Source organism: Dama dama, chromosome 4, assembly GCF_033118175.1.
Source record: "Dama dama isolate Ldn47 chromosome 4, ASM3311817v1, whole genome shotgun sequence".
NCBI lineage: Eukaryota > Metazoa > Chordata > Mammalia > Artiodactyla > Cervidae > Dama > Dama dama.
This window is the reverse complement of record NC_083684.1, coordinates 13910795-13924977: the sequence shown is the minus strand read 5'-3', so window position 1 is coordinate 13924977 and position 14183 is coordinate 13910795. Positions and strand designations below refer to the sequence as shown.

The 14183-nt window shown below is 48.6% G+C and overlaps 1 protein-coding gene and 1 long non-coding RNA gene across 3 annotated transcripts in view; one reads left to right on the top strand and one right to left on the bottom strand.

The window, feature by feature from the left end:
• The window catches only part of LOC133053746 (uncharacterized), a 62442-nt gene that overhangs the window by 18176 nt on the left and 30083 nt on the right, over positions 1–14183 (bottom strand). Inside the window, exon 5 of the long non-coding RNA XR_009692311.1 lies at positions 58–217. This is a non-coding gene — a long non-coding RNA (uncharacterized LOC133053746). The remainder of the gene's footprint in view (positions 1–57; positions 218–14183) is intronic.
• LOC133053611 (polycystin-1-like protein 2) overlaps positions 1–14183 on the top strand; it is a 101942-nt gene that overhangs the window by 77625 nt on the left and 10134 nt on the right. For both annotated transcript variants that reach the window (XM_061138169.1, XM_061138166.1), the window contains exons 30-36: positions 96–312; positions 3148–3376; positions 4559–4763; positions 5953–6049; positions 9039–9176; positions 10549–10734; positions 11625–11952. In XM_061138169.1, coding sequence (XP_060994152.1) covers positions 96–312; positions 3148–3376; positions 4559–4763; positions 5953–6049; positions 9039–9176; positions 10549–10734; positions 11625–11952 — 1400 coding nt within the window. The remainder of the gene's footprint in view (positions 1–95; positions 313–3147; positions 3377–4558; positions 4764–5952; positions 6050–9038; positions 9177–10548; positions 10735–11624; positions 11953–14183) is intronic.

The following is a 14183-nucleotide window of genomic DNA, read 5'->3' as shown; positions in this document are numbered from 1 at the left end:
GACCCAGAATGTCCAGCCCCAGGGTGAGTGCTCTTGATTACTCTGCTATCCCCTTACCTGTAGCTCACATCCTGTTCCCACTGGGTGACTTGCAGGATCTGTGGAGACTTGTCAGCTCCCTGTTCAAAGCTCTGAAGGTGCCACCCCCTCTCTTGGGCTGGGATTCCACAAACTCAATGAACATCAACCAACTGCTGGCCTTGATGGAAGACGTCATCTGTGGACAGAACAAAGCAGGGCAGGTCTTCTCAGACGAAGTCAGCCAGACAGGGGCCCCTTTAACACTCACTCTTGGGTCAGTACAAGTAAAAGGTGAGTCTTGATATTTCTCTGCTTTGAGGGAGCATATTGGACCCAGGTGGATGCAGGACTGAGGGTCATGTCTGTATCACTAGGGGCTCAAGAAGTCCTCCCAGGGTCTCCCTCACCAGCCTCCACTCCAACCACTCACCAGAGCTTCCCTCTCTGTACTGCAGGCATCCTGGTCTTCACATAATTCCAAGGTGCCTTCCCATGAAGGCCTGTGCACATTGTTGGTCCCCTGATCTAGAATGTTCTCTCTCCTCTCTTCGCTTGGCTAATGCCTACTCAGCCTTTATTCTTGGCTGACCTGTCCTTTCCTCAGAGGAGCAACTCAACCACTCAGCCCACAAGAGGGTCTCCAGCCATGTGCTCTTTAGCCCCTAAGCATCTCCTGCATTGCTTTCACATTGCTTGTTGCTGAATCATGAATTACGTGGAGAGCTGCACATGTGTACTGCACATTATTCTGGTCTGAACTAGTCTGACTCCCCTCTTGCACCTTTCCACCTCGATCACTGTCTCCAGTGCTTAGACCAGTTGTCCAATAGTACGTTTCACAGTGACAGGAATGGTCTATGTTTCCATTGACCAATACGGCAGCAACCGGCCACAAGTAGCTATTGGCACACTTGAAACGTGGCCAGTGTGACTAAGGAACTAAATTGGTTTTATTTTAATTTAAATAGTCACACATGGCAAGTGGCTGCCATATTTAGTGGTGTGGCTTAAGTATGCTGCCATTTTTAACACACAAGGCTGATCAATGTCTTAACCTTCCTTAGAATACAAAAATGGGCTCTATAGATTGGGGAGTTTGAATTCATAACTCTTCGGCCCACTTCTGATACAATGGATTAAATTTTCTGGAGTGAGGCCAGGAATCTGCATTTTTAACCAGTTACTTTGGTGACTGTTATGTGGACTGAATGTTGAGAGCCACTGCCATCAAGACAAGGTCCCAGTTCCTTACTGGAGCACTCAAAGCCCACCTGGCCAGGCTTGTGCTGACCCCATGGTCAGCTCCATTTTGACCCCTGTGTTCCAGCCATGCTGGAAGATTAGCCCCAGAGAGCTGGGCTCCGACTCTCTGTGAAGGTCGTCCCCACATGAGCTCTGCTGATGCCCACACTGGACACTGGGTCCTGTTTGGGGGTCTTTGGGGTTTGGGGGCATAGGCATTCACAGCATGGGCCTTAGAACAAGGACTCTGGAGTTGGTCACACCTGGGGCTCTCCCACATGCAAGAGCAGCTGTGCAGCTTTGGACAGCTGGTCAACCTCCCTGAGAAAACCATTTCCTCCCCTGTAAAATGGAAGCATTGACCCAGCCCTCTCCTTGGCTGGTTCTGAGAACTCAGTAAGGTTGTTGGACATGTGAACTGCTTAGACCTGAGACTGACACAGAGCAGGGATTCAGTAAGTGGTTATGATTGGGAGTGATGGCACCTTCCGGAAACACTGCCAGAATGCTTGCAACACCAAGGCTGTTGATGCTGGACACTTTAGCTGTGGCGTCAGTGAGGGAGGCCCGGGGAGGAGGGGGAGGTAGGAGGCCTGGGTTGAGTCAAGGGAGGCAGGGATCGTGTCACCATGCCTTTACCCACAGCTGGTCTGTGTCTCTACTTTCTCCACATCACTTATTGTCTCAGTCACTTCTCACTCATGACTGGAGAGGGGTCCTGGAGCCAGGGTGCTCCATCGTGCCAGTTTCTATATCCAGTTACATGCACCCTTTATGAAAACGAACTCTGGTCCAGACCTGGGCCCTTCTTGCCCAGGAGAAAGCCCTGAGGGTGCTGGTCTCCCATCTCAGGGTCCAGGGACCCAGGCCAGGCTCTACCTGCAGAGGCCAAGCTTCCCTTAGAAGGTATGGGGAAATAGTGGAAAGGGTCAAAAGTGTGTTTTTCTTGCATGAATATGTTTTACCTCTGTAATTTAAGACATAAAACACCTTTGCTCTTTTAAACACTTTTTAGGAAATGAAATTTGAAGAAAAGAATTGGAGAAGAACATTCAGAAGTAATCAGGGGAAACTTTTTCACTGGCTGTTTCATGCTGTTAAGGAATTACTATTAATTGTTTTAAAAATTAATAATGACACTGGTTATGTTTTTTAAAGGAGCCCTTTCCCGATACAGGAGAATATTTAGTGTCAGGACATGGGGCTTGGAATTTAGATGAGATATGACTGGCCATGAGGAGACAATTTTGAGCAATGGGTACAGATTCATCTCATTCTCTTTTCCAATTTAGAATTTTTCATAATAAAAAAACTAAAAACAAAAGATCAAGATTTATACCATCTTTGGCAACAGGCAAACTTGGCTTCAAATTAAAATCTTGTATATATTAAAATATTTGCAGATGACAGAACTCTGTGTCTAGGATTTGCTTTTTATATACTCCAGAAATTAAAAAAAAAAAACAAAAAACATTGTGGGGCAGAGACAAGACTGACAAAATGTGGGTATATGTTGTGGGAGGGCAATAGGTATGTTATTCTCATCTCTTCTAAGTGTAAGGAAATTTTGAAAATGCCCTTGATAAAAGACAAGCAGTGTGTGTGTGCTCAGTTGCTCAGTCGTGTCTGATTCTTTGTGGACCCATGGACTGTAGCCTGGCATGATCTTCTGTCCATGCGATTTTCGGGCAAGAAGTACATTCAAATCCTAACTGACCATGTGGGCTGAGTACCCCATCTTTCTGAATCTCAGATTTCTCATGGCCTGGCATATCGAAAGTGCTTGATATAAGAAAATCATCATCAACACTCCTGTTTCTATTGCAGGCAGTCTACTCTGTCACTCAGCACCAGCTGATGCTCTTTCTCTCCCTTGTCCTCCAGAAAACATGCAACGCCTCAGGCCCAAGGTGGGCCCAAGTGATGCCTGGAAGAACCGTGCCTACCGGCAGTGTCTCTACCTTCAGCTGGAGCACCTGGAGCAAGAGCTGCTGCTGCTGGAGCCACAGGGCTCCTCCCAGGGTCAGAGCCGCACCAGGGCACTAGGGCAGCTGCAGACCCTGAAGGGCTGTCTGGTGGCACAGGCTGGAACCCTGCCCCCAGCACACTCCAGGTAATCCACTCCCCTGGTGCTCCCAGCCCAGGGGCTTGCCGGGAGAGCACCTGGGCAACTTCAGAAGGTTATTCATCCAGATCTCCCCAGGAAGCAGCAACTCAGGGAAGAGGACTTTGGACAGGGTGATTTTACCAGATGACCGTTAGAGCCCTTTGTATAGCATTTTACAGTTTATAACCATTTTCACATGGGTGTTTCAAGGCTGCATGCTCTTAGACAAGTCCCTCAACCTCTCTGAGCCATGTTTTCCCTATCTGTAATATGGGAATGATAACACCTATCTCTTGGTCCAGACCTAAAAAGAATTTAAAAGGCCCTGGCCCATAAAGAGCAGTATCACTCAGGACATCTACAAAGAATACAGGCTAGGTGTGGAAGGGCCTGGAGACAGAGTCCTCTCCAGAGTCCTCTTGACCTGGCATAGTAAGCATTTGTTTACCAAACATTTGCTTTCATCTCCAGGTGAACTGCCTTCCTCCCCTTTGAGGTCCCAAGCTCCAAACCAGTTCTCAGATGCTCAGAACCTTCAACTGCCTAACTTGTCCTTGGGTCTTAAATTCTTCTGAAGCCCCATACATATGTAATTAAATTTGCTTTTTCTCCTGTTAATCTGTCTCATGTCAATTTAATTTAAACCAGCCAGAAGAATCTAGAAAGGGTAGAAGGAAATTTTCCTTTTTTTCCCCAACAATAGTACCAAAACTGAGTGAGAAAATGACCATTTTTGAGATGTATTCTGAAATAATTGGTGACAATTTTATATTATGTGTGGAATTTATTTTTAAATATTTCAGGGGGAAAAATGTGGAAATAGATGAAATAAGTGACAAGGAGGTGATGGTTGTTGAAAGTAGTTGATGAGGGTTCCGTCTACTCACTGATTTTTGTATAATGGGGAATTTTCATAATAAAAACAATTATATAGTACCAGCCTTCTAGGCTTGCCATCTGTATACAGCAGTCTGTATGGGGACTGGCTCCTAGTAAGCACTGAATAAAGGTGACCTCAGTAGCATACGTGTACGTATATCAGACAGAATACAGAACAGGACAGAGGAGAAAACTGAGGGTCTGAGGGGTCGAGGAGCTTGACCAAGTCATGCAGCTGGTGGAGGTGGAGTAGGAGTTGAACTTGAGCCCAAATGGGGCCACACTGATTATATCCACCCTCTCCTGCAGTTCCTTGCAGGCAAGCAAGCTCCCTCGAGGCCTGCCCTGGTGGTGTGTCCTGGTGGGCTGGCTCCTGGTGGTAGTCACAAGCGGGGTGGCAGCCTTCTTCACCATGCTCTACGGCTTGCACTATGGATGGACCAGCTCCCTCAAGTGGCTTATCTCCATGGCCGTCTCCTTCGTGGAGAGCGTGTTTGTCACCCAGCCACTGAAGGTCAGGACCTCTGTGGGGCTGCCCTCATGTCCTCCGCCCCTCCGTCCAGGCTTTCCCTCCTGCCAGCTGCTCCATCCTTAGGCTTCAGCAGTTCCCTCATCTGTTCATTCACAAACCCAGCTGGAGTGCCACTTCTGGGTGGATCCGGGGCAGGAAGGTAATTACCAGGATAAATCATGCTCCCTCACGGCCAGATGCTGGCATCTCATCATCACTCTCACCCTCGGGAGGGTCCTCACCTCCACTTTACAGGTGGGAAAACCTGAGGTAAAGTGGCCATGAGTTTGAGCAAACTCTGGGAGATGGTAAAGGACTGGGAAGCCTGGTGTGCTGCAGTCCACAGGATCACAAAGAGTCAGACAAGATTTAGAGACTGAACAACAACAACAAAAGAGGATAAGGTCACAAAAAAATCTTGCCCTAAGTCACATGTAAAATAGGAACGATATATTTCCTCAGGGCTAGGATGTTTTTGATTGTGGCATGTATAATGCCACAAGAACTTTATCTTCAGAAAAAAAAAAAACCACCAAGTCATTAGATGTGTCCATGAACTGGAAATACACTCCTATTCTTGAACATGTAAAATTATGCAAGTGAGCAGTCAGAGTCACTGAATCTGGCCTGGAAGAAGCCAGGCAGTAGGAATCCTGGCATGGGGTAGGGGGAAGCTATAGAAATGAGGGAACATTTATAGAGACTCTTTCTACCTATGCAGCACTGCGGAATCCTCCTCATCACCACCCCCCCTCCCCCAGCCACCAGCAAACAGCTCCTGACACCTGCCCCAATCCAGTCTGAGAATATTAAGAACAGAGTCCTGAGCCTTATGCTTCTATGCTGTGGGTGCAAAGACAATGTAATGGGAGGAATTACTTCATACAGAGAGGGAGGGACAGACAGAGGGAGGAGGCAGGTGTATGTGCTAGGGAGGTGTACGTCACCAGGCTGAGAGGTAACAGAAAGGCTGAGCAAAAGGAGAGCAGCGGGTGGGAGGGCTCAGGACACGCCAGAAGCAGGGTGAGTTCAAGGATTTGGCTGTCTCAGCCTGGCGGGTGACCAGGTGCACACACACTTCATGACCACATGCCCTCTCTGCAGAGGCCGGGTTGGTTCCCACCTGGCTGCCCCAGAGCATGGCTCCTGTCCCAATTAACAGAGTTTCCAATACACGGTGGGTGTTTTGCAGGTGCTGGGGTTCGCAGCTTTCTTTGCGCTGGTGTGGAAGCACGTGGAGGATGAGGAGGAGCCTGTGGCCCCCCTCCTGGGACGTCTCTCCGGCCCAGGTAACGGCTCCCTGGGTGTAGGCAGGGGCTGACGGGGCTAAGAGAGCCCACAGAGCTCAGCTGCTGGGTAATCCTGGGCTCAGACCTCTGCTCCCCATCAGACTCCACCCTACTGGTGAGGCACCCCCAGACCATCCAGGGACAAGTGCCTCCTCCTCTGTCTCCTGAGCAACCTCATTCCTCCCCTATCCAAGCCTTTCTGACACCCAAGCATGAAGAGGCACTGTGGGGTCTGTGTTCGGCAGGGGCCATCATCCTCTGTGTAATAGCAAGCAAGCATTCCTCTCCAGGGTTCATGTCATTAGAAAACCAAAATACAAGCTGTGGGGGTGAGGGGCGAGAATGAGGGGTGAGAGAGTTGTAATTAGGGTTCTCAGACAAGGGTCTGCAAACAACAGCCAGGGGCCCAAATCTAGCCCAGGGCCTGCTTCTGTAAAGCATTTTAGTGGAACACAGCCATGCTGCCTCTGGTCAGAGGACCCCATGACCAGACCTCTTCCCCCCAACCTGACCTCTCACCTTTCCAGCCAAAACTCCTGAGGGTGCCTTCAATAAGAGAGTTACAAAACACACATAGGCAAACAGAATAGAATCAACACTCTCACAGTCTATGCAGAGATTCTGACTCTCAAGGAAAAATGGGAGCAGACAAAAGCCCACACCCCTACATCCCCATGCAGTATGGTGACCTCCTCATGGGCCGGGATCCTTCCATCCTCCAATAGGGTTTTGGCTTTGCAGATCCAAAAACTCCATTAAAACCATCTTCCAAGTCAAAAGATTAATTTTCTCCAAAGAGACGTCAGCCTCCCAATCAATTAAATATTCATTGGTCATTCCTTTGGCATTTATCCAGGGAGTACTTGCTGTGTTCCAGGCAGTACACTGTCTTGGGAACATGATTTACATAAAATCCAATCACTGTGAGTGTATAATTCATTGATTCTAGTAAATTATAGAGTTGTGCAACTATCACCACAATTCAGAACAGCTGTGTTACCCCCAAAAGTTCCTTCTTGCCTGTTTGAAGTCAATCCCTGCTCTCTGCTCAGCCCTTGCAACACAGCACTGACTGGCTGGAACAGGTTACTGCTCTTATAATAAAGGGCATCTGTGGTGTTAGGGGTAAAGAACCCACCTGCCAGGGCAGGAGATGTAAGAGATCCAGGTTTGATCCCTGGGTCAAGAAGATCCCCTGGAGGAGAACATGGCAACCCACTCCAGTATTCTTGCCTGGAGAATCCCATGGACAGAGTAACCTGGTAGGCTACAGTCCACGGGGTCACAAAGAGTTGGACACAACTGAAGCGACTTAGCACACTTGGAATAAATAGCTCATTTGGGAGACACAGTAAACAAATATATGTACAAAACGACTTGTAAGAAAGAATGAGGAGGGTAGAATAAGAGGGTACAGGCCTCTCTGCTAAAGGGGTACCTAAGCTGGCTCCCAGAGGATGGGAGGATTGAACACTGAGTGTGTGCAAAGACCCTGAGGTGGGACCACAGCTTGTCATTTTATAGCAGGTACTGACAGGGTGGCTACAGCACGGGGAGCTGTGTGTATGTGGAAGGAGTGGTTCAAGATGAGGGCAGAGAGGTGGGTGAGGACCAGGTCACGCAGTGTCCTGGGGCAATGCTGGGGCTTTGGAATGTTTCAAATAGGAGATTTGTGATTTTAGGAAGATTACTATGACTGCTCTTGGAGACCAGAGGTAGTGGGTCACAGGTAGGAGTGGAGAAGCCAGTAGGAAGACTAGTGAAATGGTCCTAGACTGGGGATGGCATGTGTTAGCAGTGGGGATGGACAGAGGGGCGTGGATCTAAAAGACAGTTGGGTCAGTATACCCATATCAGACTGCCTATAAACAGTGTTAATACCAAATGCGGACAAGGATGCAGAGAAGCTGGAGGACTGACACAGTCCCAGTGGGAACGTAAAATGGTACAGACACTCTGGAAAACAGTTTGGCAGTTCCTTTCAAAACTAAAAATGGGTTTACCATATGACTCGGCAATTGCACTCTTGGGCATTCATCCCAGAGAAATGAAGACTTATTTTCATACAGGAATCTGTGCACAAACATTCATAGCATCTTCATTCGCAACAGCCAAAAGATACTTAGCCACTCCAAGGAACCTGCCCAAGAGAAATGAAAATATATGTCCATACAAAACATTCATAGTCACATTATTCTTAATAGCCCAAGCAAGGAGTAATCCAAATATCCATCAATAGGTGAATTAAACAAAAGCTAGCCTATCCATACAACAGAATACTACTCAAACATAAAAAGAAACTAACTACTAACATACACAACATGGATGAGCATCAAATCATTACACTAAGTGAAAGATGCCAGATATAGAAAACTATGTACATATGACTCTATATGAAAAGTCTAGAAAGAAAATCTATGGATACAGAAAGCAAATTATTGAGGCTGAGGGTGGAGATAGAGTGGATGTAGAGACCAACTTCAGGGACATGAGGGAACCTTTAGGCATGACAGAAACACTCTAAAACTGGGTTGTGGTGATGGTGGCGCAACTCTATAAATTTCCTAAAATCACTGAATTGTAGGCTTCTATAGAGTGAGTTTGTGAAAATTATAGCTCAATAAAGTGGTCTGAGAAAGAAGATACTTGGAATTAGATATAACAGGACTTTGAGATATTAGATACCCTCAACTTTCCAAGTTTGGGAAGCACTGAGATCCCCCTTCGAGTCCAGGAACACAGGAAGACGCATCCAGTGATCAGTGAGACCACAGGAGGGGAGGCATTTGTTCCTGAAGAAAAAGGGACAGGATCCTGGGCACTGGGATAGCCCAGGCAGAGGCACGGAGGGCAGTGTTGGGAAATGCCTCCCGAAGAGTGGGAATGGTGGGTCCCGTGGTACCTGGTGAGGGAGTCTCTTGGTTGCAAATGTACAGCCTGGTTCCACTGCCCATTTGGGGGACTGCTCTTACGCCCTTCACTTTCACAGACCCCTCTGCCTTGTTCCGAGTGCGAAGAAACAGCAGAAGGGATATCTACCGGCCACCTCTGGCCTCTGACATTGAGAAGATGAAAACCACGCACCTCAAGGAGCAGAAAGCACTTGCTTTAATCAGAGAAATCTTAGGTAGGCAGCCAAGATTACCTATGAGCGACCTTCCCACTTGCTGGTTCTTAACAAAGACTTGAGCAGATTTGGTGCAATCTCTTTTCTTTTTCTTTTTTGACTCTTTTTGTTCTGCTTGTTTACTTGGTTTTCTAGGCATTGGTCAACTCCTGATTATATGTCAGTGTTCTAGATGTCTCTTGAGATGTGCATTCACATTTTGTCTCTTCATCTTCTTGGGGAGTCTCTCCGGAGTCCTCTGACAAGGTCTTGTAAGGACTGGCTACTGTCATTCTGAGGTCCCTCTTCACTGGGGCCTGAGAGTTCTCTTTATTATTCTACTGTGTTGAAGCTGTGGCCTGGATCTCATATTTTCTTCCTTATTGGTTCATTCTTTTGTTTCATGAAACCCACTCTCCCATAGTTTCCATGACAAGGAGGCCATGCTCACATCTGTGCTTCCATTGGCCAAGCACGTGTGGCCAAAGCACAGAGTTGGGGAGCTTGTGTAGGTATTACATATACAGAATGAAGAACAAGAGGGGTGTGGGCAGAGCTCCAGTAAGTCATCTTGAGGTTGGCGGGGGGCGGGGGTGGGGGGGGGGTGGGGGGGGGTGTGTGTGTGCCAGAATGCATATTCCCAAGCCCTGAACCCAGAGATTCCAGTTCAGTAAGGTTATGCATCCCTGACGTGATTCTAACATTGGGCTTTCTAAACTAAGTCTTTGTACCTAATGGCCCTTAGGTCACACCCATCTGTTTACAGGTGAGCTGCATGAGGGCAGGGAACACATCTGCCATCTTTATTGCTCTATCCTCAGCATTGCAACATGGCAGAGCACCGCCCCCCCCGCCCCCCCGCTTTTTTTTGGCCGTGCTGCACAGCGTGTGGGGTCTTAGCTCCCCAACCAGGGATCGAACCCATGCCCCCTGCAGTGGAAGCCCTGGACCACCAGGGGAGTCCCCGGAGCCCTGTTTTTTTTTAAAAAATTCTCTTTAAGAGACATTCAAACAGCACGAAGTCCATGCAGGCACTATTTTAAGTGCTTTATGAACATTAACTTGTTGACTCCATCACAACCCTGTGTGACAGAATTTTCATCCCCACTTCATAGACAAGGAGAAGGAGACACAGAAGGGTTAAGTCACTTGCGAAGGGCACACGGACAGGAAATGTCAGAGCTGGAATTTGAACCTAGGCAGAGGCTCATGGCCTGTGGACTTTGCTCCTTTCTGCTGTCCTTATAAGGACTGGCTCCTTTGTCACCAGAGGGGCGAGTGGCAGGTCTACAAGACCTCAACTGTTCTGAGTCATGTGCCTTTCCACACCCTGCCCTGGGCTTGGTAGGAGTTGGGACTTCTGCCTGATGAGGGGCTGTGCCTCCCTTCCCAGCGTACCTGGGCTTTCTGTGGATGCTGCTGCTGGTCGCCTATGGGCAGAGGGACCCCTGCGCCTATCACTTCAACAGACACCTCGAACACAGCTTCACCCGAGGCTTTTCAACCGTGCTGAGCTTCCAGCAGTTCTTCACATGGGCCAACACCACCCTCGTGAGCAACCTGTACAGTCATTACCCAGGTATTGCCCCCAGCCCAGGATGTGTATTAGCACCTTGTACATACTCCTTTCTTGGAACAGCAGTGGATCACTGTCAACACCAGCCTTACAGAGAACCAATAACCACAGAACCATATGTTTGGAAGGAGAGACCCTCTGAGGGCCCCTAACCCTCCCTGCATGCAGAGCAGAGAACCTCCTTCTTAGATAACTGAGTAGGAGTTGGCCAGGCGGAAATGGTGTGCCAGGCAGAAAGGACAACTTGAGCGAAGGCAAGCCTGCAACACCAAGGCACTACACTTCCTGGACCTACAGAGTGTGGAGTGTGGCTGCCTTGTAGGGGAGGAGCAGAGGACCTGTGAGAAGCCAAGCAGGAGAGAGGAACAGGGGCCACATCATGAAGGCTCTGGGAGTTCACAGTTTATGTTTAAGCAAGTGAAGAGCCATTGACAGCTTCTTTGTGCGGCAGTAACATAATCAGTTCTGTGGTGTAAACAGCACATGGAAGCTGGAGGAGAGGGTAGGTAGGTGAGGAAGCTAGGGAGAAATGATGGGACTGATGTAAGGACAAGAGGCAGAGGTGACGGAGAAACGGAGGTGGGAACATCGAAGACGCACTCCTGATGGGCCCTGTTGACTCACAGGACGAGCATTGAGGGAAAGGGCAAAAATGGTCTCCAAGATGATGCCTGGGTAGGGTGTGTCATTCCTCAAGAGAAGTCATGCAAAAAGTAGACCAGGTCCAAGGTGGGGAGACGGTGATGAATGGTTGAATGTGGTTGGCCATGAACTTCTCCTGGCCGATTCTACATGGGTACACTGGAGGTCATGTTAGCATCCAGGCCAAAAAGCTTGGAAGGTGTTAAGACGATGTTGATGGCTATATTTACCCACATGTTTCTCATCCCCAGGCTTTGTCACTGATGGGAACGCCAAGCTGGTTGGCAGTGCCCAGATTCGCCAAGTGAGGGTCCAGGAGAGCTCCTGCCTTCTTGCCCCGCAGCTGCAGGCTTTTCTTGACAGGTGCCGTGCACCATATTCCCTGGATGTGGAAGACCTGTCAGACTATGGGGAAGGCTGGGATGCCTCTGTCCTCAACAACAGCAATGACTTTCCCCAGGCTTGGCGGTACCAGAGCCAGAGCCAGCGCCGAGGGTATCCCCTCTGGGGCAAACTCACCGTGTACCGGGGAGGAGGTTACGTGGTCCCCTTGGGGACTGATCGCCAAAGTGCATCAAGGTAAGGCTCACTTGATTCATGTGCAGCAGAGGAAAGACATTTACTTGATTCCAGGTCAGATTGGTGGGTGCAGCCTTCAAAACAGGACCGAGCCAAGCTCATTTTATCATTGTGGGGACGGCCTGGGGGATTCAGAGGGACTCAGGTTGTATTTTCAGGCCACTGGGAACTATGCAATCTCCAAGTTGGAAGAGAAATCCTGCCTCCAGGATTCTCAGCCTGGGATACCAAGCCTGGTGGCCTTGGCTAGAAACAGTAGAGGAATGGGGAACTCAGGACCTTACAAAGCACCCACCACCAGGCAAGTAGGAAGTGGTTAGGGCTCGTAAACCTTAACCACGAATTTGCAAGGTCTGAGGTTTTACCTACTCATAAGCTAACATGCTAGTTTGTTTCATGGATGCTGGCAGAACACACAAGACTCCTAGGTCAGAGACAAAGGATTTCACTCCTCACAGCAAAAAACAGTAGCAGAGCTTCATGGTGATGGAAGTCAGTCCCCAGGAAGGGCCATGATAGATGCTTGCCCATGCAGGGAGTGACAGTACCAAGGAGGAACACCACGCATGGAGCACTTTATCCACTGTTTCTACAGTGGCAGAAGCAAGCCTGCTCTTTGTCTGAAGGAGGACGTCACCCCATTCCTTGAAGTTGCTCACTGCAAACTCAGCGCTGAGATGAGGCCTGGGTAAGCCCAGCCAGAGCCTTGCGTTTCTGGAACACTCGGCATGAATGTGTGGGGACACTCAGGGCTCACGCACACTGCCTCTCCCAGCACACTCTAGTGTTGGAGGTTTGAAACTTGGCACCGCTCCTGTTAGCGGTATAGATCCAGGTGACTGAGTAAACCCATGTGAACCTCTGGCTCCTCCACTGCATTATCACAACATCAAGGAACAGAGGTAACAAACTCCAAAGGAAAACACCTGACGGGGTCCCCTGGGATTAAGGACAGGCCAGAAATAGTCTATTTCCACATAAGAGGTGTTTTCCTGCCACTCAGAACAACTGACACATTCAGCAGGATGCAAACCCACCAGAAAAGTAAAAGTTTCTCAGTCACGTCTGACTCTTTGCGACCCCATGGAATTCTCCAGGCCAGAATACTGGGGTGGGTAGCTCTTCCCTTCTCCAGGGGATCTTCCTGACCCAGGAATTGAATTGGGGTCTCCCACATTGCAGGCAGATTCTTTACCAGTTGAGCTACCAGGGAAGCCCCAAACCCACCAGGGATGGAGCATATTTTAAAATAGGCCCATCATTACTGCTCTAATGACAACTATTGTTATTAATACTGCATACACACACACACATTTCTATTTTCTCTTCATAATGATCCCGAGGCATTGGTGTTAACACCACTGCAGATGAGGAAGCTGAGACCTTGAGATGTTATCAGCTTGCCCACAAGGCAGGCAAGTTTTGAACCCAGGTCCCTCTGACACATGCTGTTCCCATAACACCTGTGAGCAGATCTCTGGGAACTGGTTTTGTGAACTGCCAGCCCAAGAGGGACTGTGGCAGCTATAGCTGCTGCCTGCCTAAGCCCCTAATGTTCTATGTGGCTCTTTTAACACCATGTCCTCAAACTTTAAAATGCATCAGACACTAAGTACTATGTATAAGATTGGGACTTCCCTGGTGGTCCAGTGGTTAAGACTCCATGCTTCCACTGCAGGGGGCATGGATTTGGTCTCTCTGGTCAGGGAACTGAGATCTCGCATGATACTTCACATGCCAAAAAAATAATAAAAATGAAAATAGACAAGCAACAAGGATATATTGTCCAGCACAGAGAATTATAGGCTTTACTTTGTAACAACTTTTAATGGAAGTTATTAAAATCTATAAAAATACTGAATCACTAAGCTGTACACCTGAACTAACATTGTACACCAACTATACTTAAAAAAGAGACAGAGGTGGATAATGGTTAAAACAAACCAAAAAACCACATCATGATCCCTTGGATGGCTCACCAAAGCACAGATTCCCAGGTCCCCACCCCCAGAGATTCTGACTGGGGAGAGCCGGGGTGGAGCTTGAGAATTTGCATTTCTAACAAGTTTCCAGATGATGTGATGCTAGTAGTCTGGGGACCACATTTTTGGATCCTCTGCACTCCCAGGAGCAGTCTGAAGGCCCTGGGGCCTGGGGTGCAGAGCAGAAACAGAGGGAGGAATCTTGACAGGAAGCGCTGGGCTCCTCCCTGGGCTGAGAGGGCAAGGGGC